The sequence below is a fragment of the Anopheles nili genome, chromosome 3 (genome assembly GCF_943737925.1).
Source record: "Anopheles nili chromosome 3, idAnoNiliSN_F5_01, whole genome shotgun sequence".
Lineage (NCBI taxonomy): Eukaryota > Metazoa > Arthropoda > Insecta > Diptera > Culicidae > Anopheles > Anopheles nili.
In genome coordinates, this window is record NC_071292.1 from 39,218,287 (window position 1) to 39,242,830 (window position 24,544).

Consider the following 24,544-nt stretch of genomic DNA (forward strand, 5'->3'; position numbering starts at 1 on the left):
AAACGACCTACGTGAACTGGATATGTGTTCTCATATTTTGAATGCAAATTATTAATTTCATTAGTGGGCTTGATATATGATGTTACCGGGATTATATTAAAAATTAAATAAATACTTCATGAGGCTCTGTCCACTCTATTAGAAAATTGGTTAACGTGTTATTTTAAAAAGTTTCATCATCTTGAGGTTCTAATTTTGGTATTAAAAATTTCAGCTTTAAGTTCATAACTCCTCCAAATATTTTTATTATCAATTTAATTAGCGTAAGTTTACCACTAGCTTTACTCACCCATTCATTTCGACTGAAGCATTAGTTTACTGCTGAGGCATATAACCCCTCGTGGTTTGCTATTCTGATATGAGCCTAGTCTACAGAACAGAGTAATTCATTCAAATCGAATTTGAATTGCATCGTATAACAAACATAATGGAAATGGTTGACGTCTGTCAAACATATTTACGCTTGCTATCCAGCAAAATAAGAAGATGGACAGCGTAGACACAAAGCCACAAATTGTGAACATTCCAGGTGAGATGTAATATGCAACCTCATTCAAATTTGAATAATCGAACAAACAAATTTCGTTCTTTTCTTAGAAACTAAAGTGCAGCCTGTGGAAATTGAAATACTACCCGTAGTCTACGATATTATTCGAAGGTAATACAAGTGATTTGCTATGTTGTTCTTGCTGTTTATAACACAGCGGTTAATACTATCCTTCCAAGCGCAATTAACATTGTTAAGATATTTTGCGGTAAAAATAATGCAATGTGTGTTATCAAAACCTCTGCTCAGACATACTTGCACACATTACACCACGTTATGTGCCATTACCGGTCAAAAACAGAAACAATTACATAAAAAGAAGCCCAATTTCGCAGTTCTTATCAGTGCTTTGTTTTCAATCATCCTTTCTGTCCATTTAGTGTTGAAAAGGATCCAATTGATAACACTGCAAAACAGAAGGAAAGTGTTGAGTGCAGCCAGAAGGTGAATATTGTTGCATTTATGTCGTACTCAAAGACAAACATCAATCTAACCCATCGTTTTTTGTTCGGTCATGGTATCATATCAAGGTACTCGAACTCCAACGTACGCTGGAAGCAGCTCGCGCCACCATTCGTAAACTGCACGGCATCGAGTACAGCAAAGAAGAACAACTACGACGACTGTACAGTTTGCGCAAGCAACTGGTGTTAAAACAGCAACTTATTAAAAAATATAAGAACGTCCAGTTCTAGATCGGCCACTAGAGCCTGACAATGGTGTTGCAAATAATCCTGCGGTATTTGGCAAATAACGAACAACTCATTCAACGTTTAGCCGATTCGTATCCTTTACGCAGGGCTGCGCAAATGGTACTAAGCGCTTACTACCGTAGTCGATCGATCGCAGAACAGCAAAAACTTATCGGAATGTCTCCGGAGCGATTGCAGCAGGCGCTGCGTAGTTTCAAGTCGAACGTGCAAAGGGAAATCGAAAATGCCAAGAATGATTTGAGCAAAAAGAAGTAAACTGACCATGAACAAGTAAGACGAAGGAAGTGTAACTGTGCCGTGTTTCAATGTAATTAAAATTTATTTATATTTTGAAAAATTCATGTGATTTGTTTTAATTGTTGATTTCAGTTGCAAAAACAAATGATTGTGTTCAATACCGTAACTTTGCACTATCAATATTACATTTCAGTTAAATTCTCACTTCTCCGTAACTCAGTTCTAGGTGAAGTTGTAGCACTAGGCACATCCTGTCTGGTGCCCATGAGCCAAGCCACACACCATTGATTATGAAATCATGAAACATGGCTTTGTTGGCTAAGTTCATTCAAAATCGTCTTTGAAATTCAGTTGCTTGGTCTGAATTTAATTGCTAAACCGTATCGTGTATCCACAGAACCATTCTCAACATGCGGTGTCGAAATTTCTATCTGGCAAACAGGGACGTCAAGTCCTACAAAACTGACTGATATTAAATAAGTAGTACAGTAAAATGAAACAGAAACCAATTTTTCAGGTGGTTTTCAACCAAATGGTCCCTCGCTGATAAACAAAGCGACTAATAAAAAAATGGATCAATGATGTCATTACGACCATGTCAATTTCAACAACAACATAATTTCTAATCTAGTTGGAAGCAATAGAAAGTTTGCTCATGTCCACCGCAACCGAAGCGCCAGTCGATGGCGTGGGTCCAGATGCAGCAGAACCAGATGCTTGCGACGCAGTTGCACCTCCAGTGGACAAGATCTTACCGCTGGGGTTTGATAAACTTGTTGCCGTGGACGTAGAAGCAGCAGCGCTTGTAGCAGTATTGTTTAAACGTTTTTTACCACCTCCTCCTGGTGGTCTGTGATTTCGCTTATCAGTGCCAATGTCAAGCACGGGAGTAGAATCATTAGTCGGTGAGCTGCTGGTTGTGTCATTGTCGACATCTGTCGCAGGAACATCAACGGTCGCACTAGAGCCCTTTGAGAGTGGCATGTTGATCGATGCGGATCCCGACCCAATTTGTACCGCTACGGTTCCACCTCGGTTGGACTGCATTTTATTCGGTTTTGAACGCTGTTGAATGCTGCCGGGTGTGTAAAGTGGCTGTATTACATTCCCGACCGCTTTTGTCCGCCCCTCACGGAAAACCATCCGTTGGCCCGGTTTCATGTACTCCGGGTTTTTAATGAAGCGAAAACGCACCACCGCTTTGTCACCTGTGCGCAAGCATTCTTTTGACATTTGAAGAATTTGTGCAGTTTGCCTTATGCTGCCACAATGAACCATCGCAGACCATCGGCCGTATTTGCTCGAAATTGTCGTCGGATGGTGTAGAACCAATATTTCACAGTCAAACTCCCAGCAAGCTTGTGGGTTTAGTGCTTGACTTACCATCACCATACCTTTGCGAATATGAGAACGTTTGATCTTCTTCAATGCGAAACTAGCCGTCTGACCACTGCGCACTTCACGTACCACCATGCGCTTCCGGTGAATACTTTTGATTGTAATCGGTTGGAAGTCACCTAGAGGATCTGGCCCAAGCAACAACGTGTCGTTCAATCGCACGATCCCTTGCAGGGTAATTCCTGATACGACCGTTCCCACACCCTACGATAAATAGATGCAAAAATACGATGATGAAATAGTGCAGATGTTGTCGCAATAAGTTCCAACTTTTCGACGAGCATTCTTACCGGTACGGCGTAGGTGTCGTCTATCTGAAACTCAGTCGGCAGTGCATCGTTCCCCGTAGTGCGCACGTTTAGTAGGTTGAGGAACATCTTCAACAAATTTAAATTTTCGCCAGTGACGTTTGATACTTGAAAAATTGGACATAGCCGTTCGGAAACGAAATTTGTAGCGCTCAGAACAACATCATCGCTCGTCTTCACCATTACCGGAACCTTTCGGCAGCCCTGTGATTTTAGTATTTTGTACAGCAGCTTCAGATTTTCCTGCAAAATATTTGGCGGACACATATCTATCTTTGTGACCACCACGAAGACCGGTACCGAGAGAGCCAGGGCGAGCCCAAGATGTTCTTTCGTCATTCCAACAATGCCAGAATTCGCACCAATCTAAAACGGCAATTGATAGCATGTAGCAAGAATTTGACTGCTTGCGAGGAACGTAGTCCGTTATCATACCATAAGCATGCCAAAGTCAGGTGCATGACCCGTCATCCCGAACACGGTCGTCTTTAAGTATCGCTCATGTCCAGCTAAATCAATGAATGTGATGACTTTGGCAGACTTCTCGCAGATTTTTACCCAATCTAACGTTCCGTGGTCCGGCTTGTTGACCACGTTCCCCACGCTATCGAAACCGAGGATGTCATTGCCAACCGAGCTGGTACGACCACTTTCAATTTCATGTTTATGGCGGAAGAGTCGTTGTCGCGCAAAACCACGACCATTGTCTAGCTCCCCGTGTGTCAAAACACCGAGCAGAGTGGATTTACCAGCGTCTACGTTTCCCACGACTGCTACTCGAACCTCGGTGAAATCGTCTTCCTCTACTTTCCGTCGTATTAGATACTGGCCTGTTATTCCCTTCTCAGCTTTTCTTGTACGCAATTCGACACATTCTGCTTCAAGCATAGCCGCCAAGGATTGAAGTGTTGCCAAGGAAGCAGCATACTCGTCGGGCTCCAAGCCATTCTCACTACCATCTGGGCGAAGAAAGCGATATGTATCCCAGAATGTATTGTTATCGTCAAGACTAAATTTCTACATACCTTCGCCAACACCGATCTCATAAACCGTTTCACCGCGACTGGCAGTTATGCGTTCCAATAACCGTTTCATCAACAAATCGAACTGTTCCTCAGTCGGTCCAACAAGAACCGTTTTCTCCCGAACACTCGAATAATCCACGAATTTTTGTTCCTCCGAGAAGCCATTGGATGACGAAAAGCCATCTGGGAGTTTACTCACATTCGCGCTTGAGCCCTGCGCGGCCGATACAGCTTGTTTTGTTACGCTTGGTTTCATTTTTATCTAGCCTTTTGTTTTCGTAATAATTTCGCGCGCGTCGAAAATGTTCATAACTGCTTGGTAACACTTTTAGCCATTCCTTTCGCCCAGTCAGTGTTTTAACTTATGTGATCAGCTTATGGATTTTGCAGTACCACTTTTATGAATAGGATATGACTATTTCCCCTTAATCCAAATCAAGAGAAGCTAACAATTCGGACTGTAGGTAACTTTAACTTGTGGCTATGATTCTTAATATTTTTCTTTTCTTTTTATTTCGATGTGGCAAACTCTCGACAGGAGGTATCTGTACAGACAAGAAACAACTGACGACGAGACTGTTTTGTTTTGTTTGTTTGACACATCCGCTTCTATAAATGGAGCTAAAATCTCTTCTGTGGTTTAAGAAGCAAATTATTATTACGACGCGGCCACTGTGTCGCTACGACAAATTTAGCCACCGTTCTATTCTCTTTCTTTGCACACTTTCTTCGGGAAAAAACTAGGAAAAGCAATATTTGGCAATGTTTGCATTCGTTACACCAGCCACCGTTGCATGCCAATTGTCAAGCAAAAGCAAGGTGACTATAGAAAACAGAAGAGCAAAAAAACTTGTATGTAAAAAACGATGAACATTGTGCAGACAGATCTAGAACAGTTTGAAAAAATCCCAGATTATGCTATCAGCATAGCAATCGTAAAAATATTCTAGCCTTAACAATTGTGTATCATTTACATAATAAATTCTTTAATATTTATTAGTTTTATGTTCATTTTTCGCTCGTAGTTCGCTTTCCTATTTGATTCATATTGAAACCTCGTGTGCATGGGTTTAGCAGTTCAAGTGCTATTTTTTTCGTTTTTGTACCATTGAAATATTTTTAAATGAATTCCTTGTTTTTGAAAGAATACTCTGTAACAAACTTGAGCCAGTATCATATTTTAGTGTGTATACTGGATGAATTTTTAAATAGTAGATAGATCGAAAACAGATACAAAATACAAATTGCACGCAAGTTCACTTTCGACCGTATAATATCCATGTATCGACATTTGTGCTATGTCGACTTGGACTGCTCGAATGTTTTGTTTGGTTTTTTTTTAGGTCGTCTATTTTGACAACAAATTGTTTTCTACAGCGGCTGTATACAATCAAAACAGGAACTAAACATATACTTTCTGTATGAATATTGACTGGAAAGAAGATAAATTATGTACCACGAGAAGCAACAGCGGGAATTGTGCGCTTTACATGCTTTAAACAACTTGTTTCAAGGTATGAATTCTGATTTTTTATGTAAGCAAGAATCTATATACAAGTGAGTGCATGTTGGAGTTTCAGATAAGGCTTCCTTCAGCAAATCACAACTCGATCAAATTTGCCAGAGTTTATCTCCTAACGAGTACATTAATCCTCACAGGTTCGTAATTGATGAAAAAGCACTATAATCAAGATTGACTGCCGAAACACATGGTATTATTTTCTTTGTAATTTAGATCCATTCTTGGTCTGGGAAACTATGACGTGAACGTTATCATTGCTGCACTGCATATGAAGGACTGTGAAGCCATCTGGTTCGACAAACGAAAGTATGTGAGTAATTTGATTTATTGGAATAGCACGTTCATTATAATCTTTATTTGTAGAGATCCGTCGCGAATCGATACATCAAAAATAGTCGGGTTCATACTAAATGTTCCAAGTAACTACAAGGTTGGATTCGTCAGGCTTCCCATTCAGCGCAGGCACTGGATAGCTATCCGCCAAATTAACAAAGAATACTGGAATCTAGATTCCAAATTAGACACACCACAGTGTTTGGGAGACGTGAGTGTTTTTTGTTGGATGATGCAAATTCTTTTCTTTTACCCCTTCTTCGTCTATTGGCCTCGTGTTCCAGGAATCAAGCATGCTACAGTACCTTCGAGAGCAACTTAAAAGCAATGATAAAGAATTGTTTATTGTATGCACAGGCGAGGTGGACAAAACCCAACAGTGGCTACTGCCTGATACCGAACAAAGTTGAAAAAGAGATGAAAAAAATAAATTTGAATGAGTAAGTTAAATTTCTCCATTCTTTTTATTGCCACTTCCTAACTATTATTTTATTTATTTGAGAAAGAATGGAATAATCAACAAAAAAGGGATTTATCTAGTTACTTTTTTTCACTAAATAGTCTATATTCTTTGTGAATAGTTAATTTCAATTGTCTTCAGTACACTATAGTTTTTTAAAGAAAACTTAGAAATAATGTCAAAATATGTTATTTGATTTGAATGAAAACAGCTAATGTTTTTCTAATTATGATAAAATTTCTCTTAAAACGTACAACGTGGAATTCTAGACCTCCTACAGGATATTTTGTTCAACCATGAATTCGTCGTTTGTGCCGGATTGACGGTCGCATGAAACATAATTCTAATAAAAGTTCCCAGTATCAATAAATGAAACACAGGTTCGAATGTATTTCTCATTAATTAAATTTGAACCTTATAGTTAGTTTAACATACATGAAACAAGTCTTCAAACGGTCGTGGAGTCGTAGCCATAACCGAGTTTAATACTGTCAATATGCACGAAATGGCATTTTTCGAGGCACACACTATTACATCTCACCTATGCTTACCTTGATTTAGTCCGCAGCGTAACCGTCTTCTTGAGTAAGCGAGAAGAGAAAGAGGAAACGAAAGAGAAGAAAACGACGCACAATGGCGTCGTCGAATCTGATAGTGAACGTAAATAACCTGGAAAAAATAGAGAATTTCCTAAACGATTCCACGTACAAGGAGATAATTGAAAACAGTGAAACGTTCAACACGCGGTTATGCCTCGAACGACGCCTTCGGATGCCGTTTCTCGACCCTCAGACGGGTGTTGCTCAAAATCATTGTGCGCTGTTTATGCATAGCCGCCACCGGATCCCCGGCCTGAAGAATGGACAGGTGTACAGTTATCCGGCTGCCCGCTGGCGTAAATCCCGTCGGCAGTATCTGCTGCAAAAACCGCACCCGCCCTTCCCGGCGTACACGCACCGGCCGTTTGGTCATTTGCAGCCGGCGCCTCCACCATCGATTCTGCCCGGCGGAGGCGTAGGCGTGGACCGAAGCGGCAGCGGCACCGGTGGTGGCAATAGCACCTACGATTCGGAAAACTCTAACCTGGATCAATCGAGTGCAGTCGATGCTTCAGATCTGAAAGAGCACGAGTCGGAGAAAGTGGGTAAAGATTGGTACTACGACGAGATGGAAATGCACGACATGGAATCGTTCGAAGACCACGATCTGCCCGACTCCGACTGTGACTACGAGGAAAGCTTCAGTCAGCGAAAGAAAAAGAGCAAGAGCGCCCGTAGTGGTGGGGGTGGAGGCGGCGGGGGCTCTGGTGGGGGGCGCAATAAGTCGGGCGGTTCCTCCTTATCGGACGCGAATAATCGGCGTGGTGGCAGGGGCGGCGGACGGGGCCGAGGACGCAAATCGCAAGGTATTGGGGGCGAGCTGGGTCCCAGCTTCAAGGATATGGTGGAAACACCGAAGAAGAACCGTGTTCAAACACTACCCAACCTCACACCCCAATCGAACAGCTCATCCCCATTGACCCTGCCCGGAGGAGGAGGAGGAGGCGGATCCGATGAGCTCCCGATGCCGGAACTGGTGCCGGAAGTGAAAAGCGAGAGTGGCGGCGAACCAACGGATGGAACGGGACCACCGAAGCTTGGCAGCAACCGTCCCGGGGTGACCGCTAACCATGCCACTGGACCGGGGACCAACAGCTCCCCAGGTGGCCACATGGGCGTCATGAGCGGTCTAGGCCCAACGGTTGGTGGGCCTCCGCCAGCGCCAGCCATTGGCCCCGGGCCGGGCCCCGGAGCATGCGCTCCGGTCGGAGTAATGGAGAAAAGCCGCGCTGTGCCATCGCCCTACTGTGACTTTTGTTTGGGTGATGCGCGGGAAAACAAGAAAACATTCGAACCGGAAGAACTAGTGTCCTGTTCGGATTGTGGTCGATCGGGCCACCCGTCTTGTCTGCAGTTCACGGCAAATATGATCATTTCCGTGCGCAAGTATCGATGGCAGTGTATCGAGTGCAAGTACTGTACTATTTGCGGTACGTCCGACAACGACGATCAGCTGCTGTTCTGCGATGACTGTGACCGCGGGTATCATATGTACTGCCTTTCGCCACCGCTCGTTTCGCCACCCGAGGGTTCCTGGAGCTGCAAGCTGTGCAAAGAAGAGTTCCACAAACCCAAGTAAAAATAAAAGAACGACTTTGCGCGGCAATAGGCAGCTTGCATTGACCGTGGCGGCTGGGACCTGGAATGGCCGAGATCGAGAAGAGGACAGTGCGTTGGCAAAATTGTGTGATGGCAAATGCACAAAAACTAACTACGATGTGTAGCGTGAATTCGCCATGCCGCTAGGACTGGGACTCCTCTGCCACACGGTCCACGGCGCAGGTATTAATCACAAAGCGACAATTTAGTATTAAGTGTGAAAACACAAGCAATTGTACTATGACTTCGAAACCGGGTCGATCGTTCGTTCGATCGTATCGATATTAACTGTCTCACTAGGTAACTATCGCACATGCTCAAAAGAAGGGAAAAAAAGAAAACAAAAGAAAAATGGATACAAAAATTCGTAAAAAAGAAAACCAATACACAGGCGTCGCATAGTGCGCTCGTGCAATAGTAATAATCCCTCGTATCAGCTCCGTGTCGATTCGTATTTTGTATGTAACATTTGATCTGTTTATGTGTTTGTTTTCCATTTTAACCTTACAAAAGCATACATGCATTTCTTTTAGTTTTATTTACTATCGTTTAAGAACCGTACTTAAGCTAATGGAATTAGAGCGTAATCGATTAGCGTACATCCTTCGGGACAAATGGCGCAACCCAGCACGTGCGCGTGACATCTTCCAGGACCAGCCCTTTGTTTGCATTCCTGCAGACGATTTGCGTTCTTGGCCCATCTCCCTTCGCTTTCTCTCTACATCTCTCTACTTCAGGTTTAATTGTAAATCGTTTTATAAAATGCTGTTTGCTGCCCTACGATTATTGAAGCAAGCTACGAAAAGCAAAAATCATTACTATAGTCTTGACAAATTCACGCAATATAACTACAACTCGATAGATTACTATTAACTTATATCGTAAGCAGCTCTCGCGTACAATAATATCAATGTTTTCGAATGATTTTCATGATGTGTTTTATTATCTCAAAAGGCTGCGGATCCGAAAACATATGGCTCTGCCGGGTACCTTGTTTGCATGCTACTAGTTGATTCATGGTTTCGTTTTTCTTGATTCGTCCACCTTACGGGTTGTTTATAATATCACAGATTCTCAGTATTCTTCGCCCTAGCGGGAAGAATTCGCCTCGATCATTAACAAAAGATCGTTACAGTGTGGCGGGGCAGTTTTTATTTTTTGCAATAAACAAACGATCCGGGTCGAGGCTCAGCTGCTCCAGGGCGTTGTAGATTTTTTTCCTGATCTCCGTCGAATAATCCCGTTCGCGTCCGAGAAGCCAAATTTGATCTGATGTCAGCCACGCGGGAAAGAGGAAAGGAAAATATTACTATTTCTTTTGCGTTCGCCAGCATTTACGAATATTTGCTTACCCGCATGAACCGCAACAAAGCTAGTGCATGACCACAAGATGGCGAAATTATCATAGTTGGTGTAGAGCACTTGGTATCGGCCGGATCCGGGCAGCAGTCGCGCAATTGCCGTTGGTAGCCGTGATTGAAGCTGTGAAGAGACAACAAACAGGCCTCATTGGAAAACGTCTTAATGATCTCAAGCTAAAACAAAAAAAAATCTTAGCTAATCTAACAGAATAGTAACTTATCGCGGATTTTTGCATGACAATTTTGTATCCGTTTACTATTATTTGTAGCGTCTGATAAGTATGTAAATTGCTATTACGAATACTCAAATATCGCATGTGGTTTAGTAACAAGTAAAGAAAGCGCAATAGGCCAATGCAATAACAACCGCCTCCCCACGAAAACAAATGATGTTGGATCATACAGGGGGCATTTTTAAAAAATATAATGCAATCGTACCGGTGTTAATCTTAATAGTCTTGAAAGTACCTAGCTTTCACAGCTTTCGAATTGTTATAGATAAACCGCAACATATGGGTGGGTTAAGCCCTCAAATACATGTGGTTCGAGTTTGTCATGCAGCAGGTCAAAATCGGCAAGCGACGGATTTGTAAGTGAGCATTTTATTTTTATGTAACTATTAGTGGGTTTTCCGAATCGTAATAGTCACAACAAGGTTCAGCGCTCTTTTAACCTTCTTAATCCGGATTATGTAGCTATTTGGAGGGAACATGAGCAAGAACTAGTACTAAGAAATAGGTTAACTTTTGCCCCAAATATGAAAGAGTCCGGTTGAAGACGACGGAGTACAATGTGCTTTCGATCTGTTATATCAACACATCCTCACTGACGACTTGCAGTGTTTTGATATGGTTTTATGAAAGGAGCATGAGAGGAACAACAACATAACTACAATACCGTTGGAATTCAGCACGACGAAAAAAAGGTTCAGATTCCCAATACCGTTACGGTTAAGTATGTTTTCGTTGGCATCATTAATCGAGTATTGTTGAGCGCTAATGACGACCGCCGCTTTGTGACGGTTACGTTGTGTCTTGTGTTCCCAACTCACCTGCACGTTCATGATGGAGGACGTTTCGCTCTCCGGTACGGCTTCTCCAATGCTGATCGATGGGTTCCCCGTCCTGTGGGGTTGAAATAAACCACTAGAAGTGCATCGTAGGGTCTTGCAGGGCTTGTTGCTCCACTTACCATTGATTGACGGATTTAATCGATATCTCCAGCTGGCTCCGGCCGGCCTCGTCCCGGAGCGTGGTGTTTTCAAAGGTCAGCGTCGTGCAACCCGAGGCCAGCTCGGGCAGATAGAAGGAGCGTTCCACTTCGAACCACTTGCCCAAGAACTGGAAAGGTACACACGAGAGCGTTCGATTACTGTTGGTTGGTCAAAATCTTGCCATCTGGGAGCTTTCACGGAAAGCAAACCATGCGGTCCTCGCAATACGGGATGACACACCGACACACTGCCGGTGGACAGCTGGGTGTTACGCGAGAAGCCCAAAGCATGCTTCGATGGTTCGGTTCGTTCCGTGCACACGGCACTGTAACAGCCTGTGCTGTGCAATGGCAGACAGCCAAAGAAGCAACACCTGCAGCAGCCACAGCAACCGAATGCACCCCGACGATGGGCAAGTAGGCTACGGATTTTACGGATAATTACGTAAGTTTGGCACGTCACAGTGGATTTGAAAGTTTTGCTCGTTGCACGGGCGGAAGACACGCGCGCGTGCCCAACCATTCGACATACATCGGTGACTTGGGCTAGTCCTGCCTGCGGCACATTGCACTGCCCTCTGGGGCACTCTCTTTCTCTTTTTTGATTTCACCGAACGTCTCGCTGCGGGTCTGCAGTGGACACTTATTTATTCGAGTGTTTATCTTGGCCGTTTAAATTTATTGAGCCAAGCCAAGTGGCAAGTGGTTGAAAATCCGCATCAATCTCCACACCCACACAGGCGCACGGCTCGCCGAAACGACAAAAGCAGGTAAATAAGCGCGCACTGGCGGGAAGCGAGAAAGTACGCGAGCGTGAAATGTGTTCGCGCACAGGGTGAATCATTGGCCAATGCGGCCAATGCGGCCACTTCGGCTCGAAGGTTCCGTTTATTGGCATGTGTGGAGGTGGATTTGTTTTGCCGAAGCCATTGTAGCGCCTATTACCGCATAGTGTTCGCGGCCAGCAAAGCCCGAAGAAGACTGATCTATTTCCAATCGAACGTTGGCTGCATTTAAAGCGCAATGGTGGTCCGAATTCGAACCGGATTGTTTACAACCGGTGGTGCTCGGTGGGGGAGGAACCGATTTATGTTTCCTTTCACTATACACCGGGTCGGTTGGCTTTGTCGGTATCTAACCTCAATACTTGGAACCGGAGCAAAGGCAAAGGTGGCGGAGGAACGAGGAACAAAAGTTTTTTTTTTCGTAAGCCAATAACCCTGAACTCGTTGTCCGTTGATCGTGGAACTTTTGCGTAATTTACGGTGCAGACAATAGCGTGGCTGTGTTGCGCACATTACGCCCTTCCCAACTCACAGTACTTCCACTTTCATTCTAGACATGCACACGGGGCTTCACAAGCGCCGGTTGCGACGCCCACGATTGCATAAAAAAACAAGACCCAACTCTTGGTCGACTTTGAGAAAGTTTCCCGACCAACGAGGTCGCTTCTTACCTTCGTCATGTTAAACTTTGGCATCGATGGATAGTTGGGGCATTTGCCGAACCCCGACGCCAGCACAGGAGTCAACCGGGTGAACCAGAGGGCGACAAGGGCGAACCCCAGAACTCGCAGCTCCGTGCCCTGAAGATACATCCTTCACGTTTCCACGCGAACGGGGTAAAGGAATCCGACCCGTTTTCCTTCACCGATCTTGCACCTTGAACCAAGCGGCAAAGTCCGCCGAACAGCGCGAGCGATCAAAACACCAGCAGATCACCGAAGGTCACGGTGATTTTGATTGTGGGAGTCGTTGACGGTACTGCTGACGCTTCACGCCTGTTGTTATCACTGTTCACGATCCGTCACTAAGTGATTCTAGTGGCGAGGCGCGTCCGTGTCCGTAGGCGTGTGTGTAACGATAATCGACCACAATTACGGGGGTCCGGACTTCACCAAACAAGAACTAGAACGTGCGAACTGACCGACGAGAACACTTGCGACACGAGAACAGTTACGATCGCATACGTGAACAAGTGGTTGGGCAGGATCAGGTTCGCTAAATGCACATTACTTCACCGAGCAGCTGCGGCTACCGTATAGCAAGGCTCTATCACTTCCTGTGTCCTACCGGTCTGAGCTAGCCAGTAGACGTTCTTGCACGGCCGCCGTGCGTTTATCGAATTTGCGCATGCAGCGTCTCGCGGATCGACCAAGCACGCCACACTTTAATCGCGCACCTGTGCTAATCGATCGATCGTTCGCCAACGCGACGGGAACAAAGATTGGAACGAAGAAGGAAACACCGACCGTGATTACCCGGCGGGGAGAGAGACACAGAGAGCGCGTGAGATTGGGAGAGAGACAGAGAGAAAAATCGAAACGTCGAAACACGACCGAATCGGATTACAATCCGAACGCAACTGATTTTTTCGAACGGGCGTTTCGAACGGTGGCCGTGGACTCGCGCGGATGCAGCGCGCGTTGTGGTCCCTTCTTTTCTTCGTATGCTTGTTCATTCACACGGTTCTCGTTCGGTCTCGCTCGCACGTTCGGTCACCATAGGGGGCCGTTTTCTCCCACCACGGTGGGTCGCACGGAAGCCGTTTCCGTGGAGAAGCGTCTCGATCGTGTATGGCTCACGCATGGCCCACCCGTACGAATGTGCGTTGGGTTGATGAAGACACTCGATGGCTTCCGAAATGCCGTGCAAGAAGTTGTCAAGAGAGCGAGCCAAACGCACTGTACCGTTTTGTTGTTTGGTTGTACGCCGGCGGTAAAGGACGCGAGGACGGACCTCCCGTGGGGGGTGCAAGTTGCAAAAAAGCGCTCTCGTGCGCTGTGAGAAACCGCAAAATCGCTGCAGAGAAATGCTCTCGCGATCGAATGCCTCAACACAGGGTGACTCGTGCAGTGTGGCACGTGATCACAGAAATTAACAGCGGTTGGTCACATTTTGTGGCCACAATAGGTCATCAGTCGAAATGCAGCATATGGAAGCAACACTTGCGTGTTCGAGCTCTGTTACGAACAATACATTTACAAACAGCATGTACAAATGACAAGCAACATATATATGCATAGGAACTTTTGATCAGTTGTTGAGGAGCTTTTATGATCCTTTAAGCCAGGGGTCTCCAAACTACGGCTGACATGGCCATCCCTGCAGTCCGCAAAGCTTTCGATTTAATTTTGATTTCTAACAATGATTTTGTTAACAACAATAAAAGTTTTCAGCAAAACACACATTGTTTCTGGGAACTCTTTCTGATCTCTTGTCTTGTACATTGTACAATGTATAAAGAGTGATTTTAGTTCAGAGAAGTTTTCTACTAAAGTTGATATCATCACTCACTTGCTTGATGTAGGGAAACATATACGCTCTATTAGCATAAAATAAATAGCTACATAGTTTGTGCGTTAATTATTTAAAAGTATAATTATTTTCTCAAACATGCACCGCCGACCCAGCCCTCTACGCCCTCCATCCACATGCAATCCAAAATTATTTTTCCCGATGATGAACTATGATTGGCCCTCAGCTGCGGCTATTCCACCCAAAGCGGCCCGGCATGTAAAACGTTTGAAGACTCCTGCTTTAAGCTGTTGAAAAACAAGGATTTTGTGCTATGCTTTAGGATGCTCAAATAAATCATAAATATGATAGTGTGATGTTTCTTGAATAAAATAAGATTTGGCATACCACAAGATTGCTTAAAACGCAATTTGAATTTAAACAATTGATGATCATTTCTACCCCATGTATAAAACTTGGTAGAGGGGTGTAATAAAAGCTTTAATCCATCATCACTTCGTAGGCTTAATTAACGGCATATGCCAAATACCAGTGGACGGTAATCTCTCAAGGTCTCATGTGCTACCACCGTGGGTCTTCAGATTCAGTAGTGGGCTGATCAGGATGATCCACAAGTCTTCAGGGATCATATATTAGTAAATAGCATACGTGGATAATACAGGCATCATTGGATAGTGCCGCTCTTACGCTGCCAAAACATACGACAGGGTTTAGCAGGTGGCAGAAAACATTGAAAACAGGTGGCAGAAAACATGCAAATCTATCTTGGATCCATAGTCTCTGACCTCTCTGTTTTGCAGTGAATTGCACCGAACGATCTATGCTGCAAAATATTTTTGGGTAGGCCAAAGCCATTATCCTTTTTAGATTGTTTCTCTGCATTTAAATTGCAGGCTGATAATAGGATGTATTAGATTGTACCAGGATGATTGTATGAAGCTGAAAATCGATAGCAAGGGAAATCACTGAGCAAAGTAAAAACAATAAACCTTATACTATTTTACAAACACACCAAAATACACGACAACGTTTTCCTACAGATCATTTATTTTACATATACTTGTGTTTATGGTATGAAATGATTTTTCCACAGCTGGTTATTTGTAACATTTTGCTAGGAAATGAGACGATAGCAAAAATGGGTTTCATCATACTTGTATAAAAAATGTTCGCGTAAGATTAATATGCTTTATCGCTTCGCTCTCTCGATTTTCGTGGTATTTTCTCTTATTGCAGTGAATTAAGCTAAGTAACGGCGAATTATGTCGAATGGTTTCAAAAATGATCGAGCCCACCTCGATCGGCGCTGGCGCTCGGTTACGAATGTATAACGTAGTGCACAACTAAGTTACGGAGGAGTTACGTAAATATTGCCCTCTAATAACGATTCAAATTGTACTGTTTCGATCGGATGGTAAAATTTTATTCTCAGTAAATTCTTGCTTATCAATTGATTGCCAGCCGGTTGCGCCGGTCTGTTTGCTTCGCCTTTCGCTTCGACTAATAGAGTAGGTATGTTGTAAAAGTGGTTTGGTCTGTCATTCGACTTTCTAACGCAACGTCCTAGAATCCTTAATGGCGTAATTGTGAACAGAGCGAACAAACGTAACGACAAAAACAAACAACAGCTTCGATTTCGATGTCGTAGGAGTACGACAGCGCAGCTTCATTTAAACCGAACCGACGCGGCGGCTCCGAGAGGAAATTTTAAACTACATAAATACGATTTAAATTTCGGATTACATCGCTCACTTGCTGTGCCTTGTCGCTATATGTTTGTTTGTTTGTTTGTTTGTTTGAATTGTAATGTAGCTACCACGCTTTGGCTAAACACCCACGTCCGGCGGGTCTCGTCGTTCTATGTAAAGAGAAGATGTTGCAAAAACTTGGTGGGTTTTTCCTTTCCTTACACATCCGCAACGGTCGAATCGCGAAACAGTCTTGCGCTCGCGTCCATTTCGACAGGTTTCGTTTCGTGTTCGTTCGGCTACAATTCTGCTTTGGACACATCGTTACGTTTAACACTCATTTATGTTGTCCGCATTTAAATAGTTTATACGTTAGTTTTGTTTGAACACACATCCTTTTAAATATATGTATATGTTTTGTGTTTTGTTTCTGTGTCTGTGTCGATCGGCGTGTCATGCGGATTCCCATGCAATGCTACTCACGTTTCGCTGCATGTTGGCCCTTAAAATCGATTTGTGTTGCTGACCAGTAGGTAGCGCTACCATTCCGTAAGAGTGGCATTCACCGGAAAAGGGATCAATTTTGTTTAAACTAGTTTCTCTAACTTGTTGAAATCCCGATGGTTTTCGTTTGTTTGATTGATTCGTGATTGATATATAGTAAAATTCAATTCCGTCCCCTCGAAATGAGCAAATGTTCATAGTGGGTGAGCGATAATGCGTAAAATAACAACAAACACATATAACAAATCCTTGGGAAAGGTTCCGGCAAGGGAACGGCTCGTCCTTCGCAGGATCGCACCAGTCGTTCCTTGCTCTACCATACCATTGGCACTAATGTTCTTTTACGTGGGGATTGTGTATCTTTTGATTTTTTTTTTCATTTTAGTTAGCTTACTTACTATCGATTCTTCTACCGCGCGTCTCGTATCTATCGTTTCTAGCATTCAATCGTCTACCTGTGGGTAGATCGCTACTTAGCTGACGAATATGGGGCTGAAGAAATTGTATCATATTAGCGGTTAAATGGTATAAGTTGATGTTCTTGATTCCGTTCGCGTCTTGTCTCGCATGATGCAATTGCGTACGACCAAATGGGTCCATCGCGCTCACTTCAGCGTTGTACGCACGCCGGATGTGGTTATATTATTTCGTTCTATATGGGCTGCTACCGTACTTTTAATGGATTTTTTTAGCCGACAGGTTAAAACGTTTCATCTCATTTAATGTATCTATACTTCTTGGTTGCTGCACGTGTCGCATCCGTTTCGGGGGCTCTGTACTTCAATGTCCTGAATACGGTCGAAATAGTCTCAAAACCGCATCTCCAACATGCGGGGCACTGCTACGAGGTGTTTAAATAAATAATGATGATCAACACAACGCACAACGGTCCTTTTGATCGATACTATTAGCACCGCTGGGAAAGAATCAAATTCGATGTTGCGAGACAAAACCAAACATCTGCTCGTATTGCACATTTTCACCCTTTTACGGTGAAGGAATGATTGCTTGCAAAAGATACCGCCGACCGGTTGATCGTAAACTTAACGCAGATATTTTCTGTTCATAACTATTCGGTTCATAAATAAGTGACATTGCAGCAATGCCCGTGGTGCACCGTTTTTTTTTGTTTTCGTCTCCCCCGTGCGATAACGTTGAGCTTTTAATCGGCCCATTCGAATGCACCTGCTAGATTTAACGGTTTGTGCGTGCACCATCTGGTGACGACTGATCTTTACCATATTTAGTGGGGTGTATGAAAATTTTTATCATTTAGATACGCTCGGTAACGTAAACCTTGCAATTGGCCGGTGAGTTGGAGCGACGCACCGCAAACGGAATGATAATTCCGAGTCCAGTCAGTATAACGCCGATCGAGTTCATGATGATGCCCTCCTCAATTGTTTGCGAATAGTTTTCACTGGAAGTGGAACATGCATACATTAAAAACGTTATTCTAATGTGTGTATGTGTGTGTATATATATATAGCACACATGAATCGAAAGGAAATGTGTTGTTTGGGCTATGGAGGCTGGCTAGGAATTTATTGTTAAGGACGTGTTTAGGACGTTAAGGACGTATTCATCGCAAGGCAACGAGGTGGGAGTGTTATTTGGTTGCACAGAACGGCAACGTGCACGAAAGCAGTACATTTCTGATACAGGATCAACGAAATGGTGCAACCTGCAATGTGGTTTGCTCGATCGCAATCTTCCGGGTCAGCCAACATAGAGGTAAAAGAGAAAACGATGGCCGTTTATAACTTACCCGAGTTCGAAATGAGCCTTCTGGGTCAAACCGGTTACGGCGGTAGCGATAGCCAGCATGAACGTGGCCACACCGAAGCTGGCGTGGATGGGTACCATTGTGGAACGGAACTTGTACGTCGCGTTCTCGCAGCACAGCAGAATGAGGAAGCTAAGGTAGAACGGGCAAACGCGAGTGGTGAAGTACGTCTCATCGTTGGGGCGCGTGCGTTCCAAAAATAAAGGCTCATGTCTCTTACCTGAAGAATCCCAGCACGAACTGGAGCGCAAACAGTCCCATCGTGATCATGCCGAGCCAGGAGTGCAGTGAGTAGAAGTTCGGTATCTGCTGCTGGTTGTGCGAATCCCAGACGGCCATGAAACCGATCACTATGCACGGTATCGAGCAGGCGTGGAAGAAGGTATGACACAGCTTGACGATCAAATGCGAGCAGCATCGGCAGATCCGGTACAGCAGGATGGCTGTGGGGAACGAAAGAAGACACCACAGAGGTCGGTTAGATCTGCCCAAACCTTGAGGCAAAAGAACTAGAACAGGAACGGAAACGTACAGAAGCCAGACAGCGTTACGTAACCCCCGATCATAAGCACAGGGTGCAGATTGAACTGCAGCTTGGGATCGTCCATGTTGAAGCCCTTCCGGTAGTAGATCGTCCAGAAGATGGTCAGCACCGAGGCGGCGATGAGCAGGATCGAAGAAACGACCACAACCAGTATGTACTCGAACCAAGCGCCACAGTTCCAGACGCGATCGTCATCATCATCGTATCTCCTGCGGGTGATCGACAGTGGACAAAGTAAGGTTAGGGTGGCCCCTATGGTGGCTAATTGAGTTGGTTCTCCGATTAGTGAGGCAAATGAAATTATAATCCCAATCTTCCCGGCCACCTTCACGCCGAAAGCTGGGTCGAAAACCGGGACAAGATAGAAGACCGGGACCGTCAGAAGAAGATCGCTAGAATGGCGTGGATGGCTGCATCCTGTCGTCGTTGGTCGGGAGTGAATCGACATCGCCGTCCGCAGTCAGTTGACGCGAAGAGGTCAATTTAGTTAATTGGCTCTGGCGAAAGAGACCGGCACACCGACTGGCTGCTCATTTAACGAGACCCAATAGGAACAAGTGGGTGGATGCGTCCGCAACACAGACGCTGCGAGCAGCGCTACCAGCTTCATTACCAGCCATACGACAAGATCAACAATTCCAATTCCGGGCGAGCCGATCTGCAACCGTATTCCCTTTCCGGCAGGGCTACTAGTGTTACGCGCCAAATCGGCCCTTTTCGGTGTCTCGCTAGTTCCATCCATCCATCTCTAGTTGCGTTCAGCGGAATACCGTGGGTTCGAGATAAAATGACACGCTAATTAAACCAACGAGCAGTTGTCTCCACGAGCGGGAGTGGTCCCCAGGGAGATTTATCTGTTGGTTTTGTAGTTTGTGCTTGGGGTCTTGCGTCGACACCTCGCGGACGCGGAGCGTTTAGAAGATTGCGCTCGTTTTATGACCCCTCGCCAGAGAGCGATGTTTAATGTTGCTCGGGTTGTAGCAACGTTTACTTTTTTCACGCCATTTAAATTTATAATCCTCCCAAACATGGTCACACGCTGCGACCCATTGCGGGAATGAGTTAATTCGTCCGCAGTTGGCAAACAATCAGCACCACGGGCATCCATGTTATGTTGCAGAGTTGAGACTTCAGCTAAGAGATGGAACTGGATCGAGTAAAACACGGCCCGGTTCGTGATTCGGGACGCGTTATCGTAGACTCATTAACCGAAGGGATCAGGCAATCAACCGATGGGACATAAATTAGCTTCCAGCGCCCTCGACACGTCCTTCTTGAGCCGGAAATTGCCGACCAGTCTTCCTGGTCCTGCAGCATGAATATTAATGGGTAGATTTAAATTTCGATGCATCGCCACTGACCAGCTCAGCATGAGGCCCTGCGGAGTTCCTTGCCCTTGCAGGCACACGACGAGTGCCCAGAGTGAAAGTGAACGTCTCGTTGGGCTCAACCACGCGCCCTCGGGGCCATTGCGCCAGCGATCAAAAGTGGCCAAGCAGGCGCAGCGATCGCGTGCAACTTGACTAGGGCCAGCCAGCTTGGAGTGCGTAGTCCCGCTAGGGTGGGCTAGGGCTCGGTGGGTGGAAAATCAAACTTGTTTACAGCAAGCTCGACGAGCGGCTCATTTCTCTCTCTCTTTCTCCCGCTTGGTTTCGATCGCCGTTAGACGGCCATTTCGGTCCCACCTGTGGCGGAGACCGTGCCATTGAAACGAGCTCCGAGGGCGAGGAACGCCGGGCATGGATTTGAATGTGTTTTTCCTCGCGGCTTTCCCTCTGGCTGCGGACAAACGCGCACTCTCGCATCGGTGTGGCAAGTTTATTTTCACTTTCTTTTCCTATCAAGCAGCCATCATCCGCTCGATCTTGCCACCGCCCCCATTCCGCTCCCGACGTTGATCGGTTTGCGATCGCGTTCGAACACCTGGCAGATGGAAATTGCCGCTTTTACTCGCACTCGCGCGATTGGAAAACCTTTGACCACACGGAAGAAGCGCGATCGGCCGACCCGTGGGACTGGCATTTAGATTTCGCATCAACTTCGATCACTGGCACAATCACTGTGGCCTGAACCAACGTGCCTGTGGTGGATTGAAATCGATCTCATCGCGCAAGCCGCAAAATGTGATCCGCAAGAAGAAGGAAAAAACAAATTAACGTTGGTTTTTCGTCTCATTACAATTGCCCTTAGTCGTTCGCAAAACGCCCTCTCAAAGCTCGTGGGATCGTGCCAGCTTCCGGATCGTATGCCACCGTCGTGCTGGCGACACGTGACACGCCAATAAATACCACTCCCAAATAACGAACGTGCGCCACGTGCGAGTAGCAGCAGCCTTACCCAGTGGTCGTGGAGGAATTGCGCGGCATCGCGAGACGGTTTTGTGGGAAAATGCACGCAGCACGAACTACGAATGAGTCACCAAATCACTGTCACTACCGTGCACCAAACAAATCAAACCGTGGCTAAAAACGACACACGAATCTGCGGCTGAAAATCAACACGATTGCTCGCGATTCGGATGGCAATCAACGCGCGGGTGAGTCTCTATATCGCGTTAATTCGACGCGTAAAACGAATGCGTTAATGGTAAAAAAGAGCGCAAAAAAACGGAATGACAGGCACGTGCGAAGACTTAGCGTGGAATTGATGCGCATCCGAACAGCATCACTAACGTACACTGACTGCGAGTGACTGCGGTTCAGTTCCCAGCTGCGCCGACGTCAATCTTCGCCGTTAACGCGTTTTATCATTACACTAGCGCTGCGTAGTGTTTCTCCCTGAGTTAGCCAACCGTTGGTTGGTCGTTTTTCTCTCTGCGAGAACTCACGCCGTTGGATCATCTCGTGGCGCAGTTGCGCCAACGGTCGAGGCGGTCTTTTGCGCTCCCGACTCGAGCATTTTTGGTCCGTGGAAAAGAGAATGACTTTACGAGCCATTTTCTTCTCTCCGACGATCGGACGGTCCCGTGAGGGGTGTTTTTTGTATGTTTTTTAAGGGAAAATGCTTCACGCAACACACGGAAATACACGCAAATTAGCAATTGGCGATCGTTGGCATCGCGCGAAGGGTCAAATAAGGACCCGAGAGTGAGTGAAATGAATGGGAGATTTTCCGTTTTTTTTATTGAAACCCAAAGCTCAGTTGCGGCAAGAATATCGTCAGTACTATAGCAATCTTGGGGCATCTTTTTGATACCAACTGTAGGTCAACAGAACCACACGATGAAGCCGTGAAACACCGTGTTTGCTGCTGCGATTATCGTAATTGGCCAGCAGTTGCTGCGACCATCGGACACTCTAAGCAGCAGGAAGCGCGTATGTCGCTTGCGTAGTTCAATTTATGGTGATTGAAAGACGACTTCGCCCACTTACTCAAGATGGCTCAATTGCGCGGGATCAAGATGGCTCTCGTGATGCCGATGAGTGGAAAAACACCTGCAGTACTTACTTTTCGTCCGGCGGTGGCGGCATATCGTGCTGGCTGGGACTTCTCGGGGGTGTCTTTTCGCTCTCCATCATCGCTAGCGGAGCCTCACAGGGAAGAGGGCTCACCGAGGATCCGTCCATTTTGAGCTTTATTTTGGCGGTTTTCTTTTAGCGCACGGCGCACGAGATCACTACACGACACGACACGGCAGTCTGGCCTGAATTGCGGATGTTGCGAAGGTGCTCGAAGGTTGCGAGACAAAAAAGCGCGCGCCTGTAAGCAGAGAGCAGAACCGAACGCAAGCAAGATAAGTCGGGTGCTGAAATGGCGTAACATTCGAAAGGGGTAGCGCTGGAAGATGGCTTGATAAGGGCTTCTTATATGCGCGCTTCTTATCGTATTGACGGAGGCTGACGAAGGTGCACTAGATCGTGCAAATGATGAGCCCTGGACAAACGCGAGAGCTGCCAACTATGCAAATGCACTCCCAAGTAGTTGGGTCCTCTCGGACGCACTGGGTTTAACGCCCTTCGAGGCCGCGGGGGCTCGTTAAATCCTCGGGGAGATCTGGGTGTTGGCATCCCCACTTGAACCAGAATCCAGGATATAGCGCCAAAAAACGGCGCGCTAATCGATAGCCACGAGCCTGCCAGTCCAGGAGTGGCATCCGGAAAAACTTCCACCTCTTTGTTTATCTCACTCCTGGTGGTTCCTGGTGAGCTGGGGTGCTGTCTCGAGGCGTAGTTTGAATGAAGCACACGAAAAACCCGCACCCCGTGGTAGCAAGCACGGTCACACTCGAGCTGCAGGACACTTTCCGCAGGCCAGCAGCACCGTCGGGAGTAGGCTATTTGTTGATTTTATTTAATAAATCACGCAAAATAGGGCGGCACTACCTGGGCAGGGATGTGAGATGCGTGCAGTTGCGTTGCGACTCCCGTTGCTCCTAGTTGGGCGGAAAAACTGCCAAAAAACGGCACGGGCGACTAAAAAGAGAAAAGTAGGCTTTTGCATCCCTGCGAGAGCACGCGAGAGAGTCCACCCGAGCCCGCGGTTTCTTCCCAGTGTGTTCGAGAGAAGGAGAGCGCGTGAGAGTGAGAGTGAGAAAAAATGCAGAGCCACCGCGAATGCTGATGAGAGAACAGCTAGCAACGTAAAAGCTCGCGGAAGCTGCGCCCTTTTGCACCCAATGGGTACGGGCGGACGACGCGAGAGGGATGCTGGGCCTACTTTAATTGAGGTTTATTTACTTTCGCATTTAAATTATTCAAAAGCTGTTAGCCGAGTAGTGAGCAGAACCGCGAGCAACCGAGCAAACAGACCGAGCAAAATCGTTCAAGGCATGATTGCACGCACCTGATACGGCCACTAACGCACGCACTTCAGCCGAACTTGATGCTGTTTCTAGTTGCGTTCTATCCTAATACTGAGCCTCTAGTTGTCGATTGCCGTTTTGTTCGTCTTGGGCTTAGGCTGGATTGATAACGGGAACGAAGTAACAATCCGGGCTTCAACGCGCGACCCAGAACGTGCTTCGATACTGCGCAAGAGCCACCGCGAAGGGTGGAATGGTGGAGGGAAGTGACCCGAAAAAGATCAAAAAAAAACCAACAGCTTCGAATTCAATTACACTTGCCCTGATTGGGCGATGGTTAGGCCCTTCAGTGCGAGCATGTGGCGGTGCCTCACAATGGCATAAATATATGAAGAGAAATAGTTAGATTCAATAATGCAACAACAACAGCAGCAGCAACACCCTTCGGCTGCTTTTGAGGAGAGACCCAAGGGCCTAAATAATTTAAATGCTTTCGTGTAGCTCGCGTTGAGCGTTCACACGATGTGCGTTATGTTTTGGATGGTGGATTCCACGCCATCCGTTGCATTGCATTGAATGTCATACACTTCCGCTCGGGAGTTGTGGAGGCGTACAACTGTCGATGGAAATCGAATCGCGGGTATGGTTCTTCGAGAGGTGGAACTGGCGAAGGGAGTTCTTAGTCCGTTCTTCTTCTGATGCTACTTGAG

At 45.9% G+C, this 24,544-nt stretch overlaps 7 protein-coding genes across 7 annotated transcripts; 4 read left to right on the forward strand and 3 right to left on the reverse strand.

Moving 5' to 3' along the window:
* Positions 1-486: 486 nt before the first annotated feature.
* On the forward strand, positions 487-1,242 carry LOC128725517 (mediator of RNA polymerase II transcription subunit 9). Its single transcript, XM_053819268.1, has 4 exons — positions 487-529; positions 598-658; positions 928-991; positions 1,078-1,242. Exons 1-4 carry the CDS (start codon positions 487-489, stop codon positions 1,240-1,242), a joined length of 333 nt encoding a protein of 110 aa, XP_053675243.1.
* A 21-nt stretch (positions 1,243-1,263) lies between these two features.
* LOC128725518 (protein NCBP2AS2 homolog) lies at positions 1,264-1,551 on the forward strand. Its single transcript, XM_053819269.1, has one exon. It carries the CDS (start codon positions 1,264-1,266, stop codon positions 1,513-1,515), a length of 252 nt encoding a protein of 83 aa, XP_053675244.1. The 3' UTR covers positions 1,516-1,551.
* Positions 1,552-1,624: 73 nt separating this feature from the next.
* LOC128723168 (GTP-binding protein 1) lies at positions 1,625-4,874 on the reverse strand. The gene is made up of 4 exons (XM_053816883.1): positions 4,229-4,874; positions 3,639-4,162; positions 3,186-3,569; positions 1,625-3,099 (listed from the first exon to the last, which is right to left on the reverse strand). Exons 1-4 carry the CDS (start codon positions 4,482-4,484, stop codon positions 2,125-2,127), a joined length of 2,139 nt encoding a protein of 712 aa, XP_053672858.1. The 5' UTR covers positions 4,485-4,874; the 3' UTR covers positions 1,625-2,124.
* An 804-nt stretch (positions 4,875-5,678) lies between these two features.
* LOC128725895 (josephin-like protein) lies at positions 5,679-6,502 on the forward strand. The gene is made up of 5 exons (XM_053819669.1): positions 5,679-5,742; positions 5,809-5,887; positions 5,964-6,056; positions 6,114-6,294; positions 6,368-6,502. Exons 1-5 carry the CDS (start codon positions 5,679-5,681, stop codon positions 6,491-6,493), a joined length of 543 nt encoding a protein of 180 aa, XP_053675644.1. The 3' UTR covers positions 6,494-6,502.
* Positions 6,503-7,176: 674 nt separating this feature from the next.
* LOC128727580 (zinc finger protein DPF3) lies at positions 7,177-9,188 on the forward strand. The gene has a single exon (XM_053821509.1). It carries the CDS (start codon positions 7,177-7,179, stop codon positions 8,719-8,721), a length of 1,545 nt encoding a protein of 514 aa, XP_053677484.1. The 3' UTR covers positions 8,722-9,188.
* Positions 9,189-9,293: 105 nt separating this feature from the next.
* On the reverse strand, positions 9,294-13,033 carry LOC128727581 (apolipoprotein D-like). Its single transcript, XM_053821510.1, has 5 exons — positions 12,771-13,033; positions 11,294-11,442; positions 11,154-11,226; positions 10,094-10,223; positions 9,294-10,010 (listed from the first exon to the last, which is right to left on the reverse strand). The coding sequence occupies exons 1-5, from the start codon at positions 12,909-12,911 to the stop codon at positions 9,871-9,873; spliced, it is 633 nt and encodes a 210-aa protein (XP_053677485.1). The 5' UTR covers positions 12,912-13,033; the 3' UTR covers positions 9,294-9,870.
* Positions 13,034-15,598: 2,565 nt separating this feature from the next.
* On the reverse strand, positions 15,599-22,659 carry LOC128726301 (transmembrane ascorbate-dependent reductase CYB561). Its single transcript, XM_053820103.1, has 5 exons — positions 22,541-22,659; positions 19,082-19,302; positions 18,770-18,992; positions 18,532-18,681; positions 15,599-18,183 (listed from the first exon to the last, which is right to left on the reverse strand). Exons 1-5 carry the CDS (start codon positions 22,657-22,659, stop codon positions 18,036-18,038), a joined length of 861 nt encoding a protein of 286 aa, XP_053676078.1. The 3' UTR covers positions 15,599-18,035.
* Positions 22,660-24,544: the final 1,885 nt, after the last annotated feature.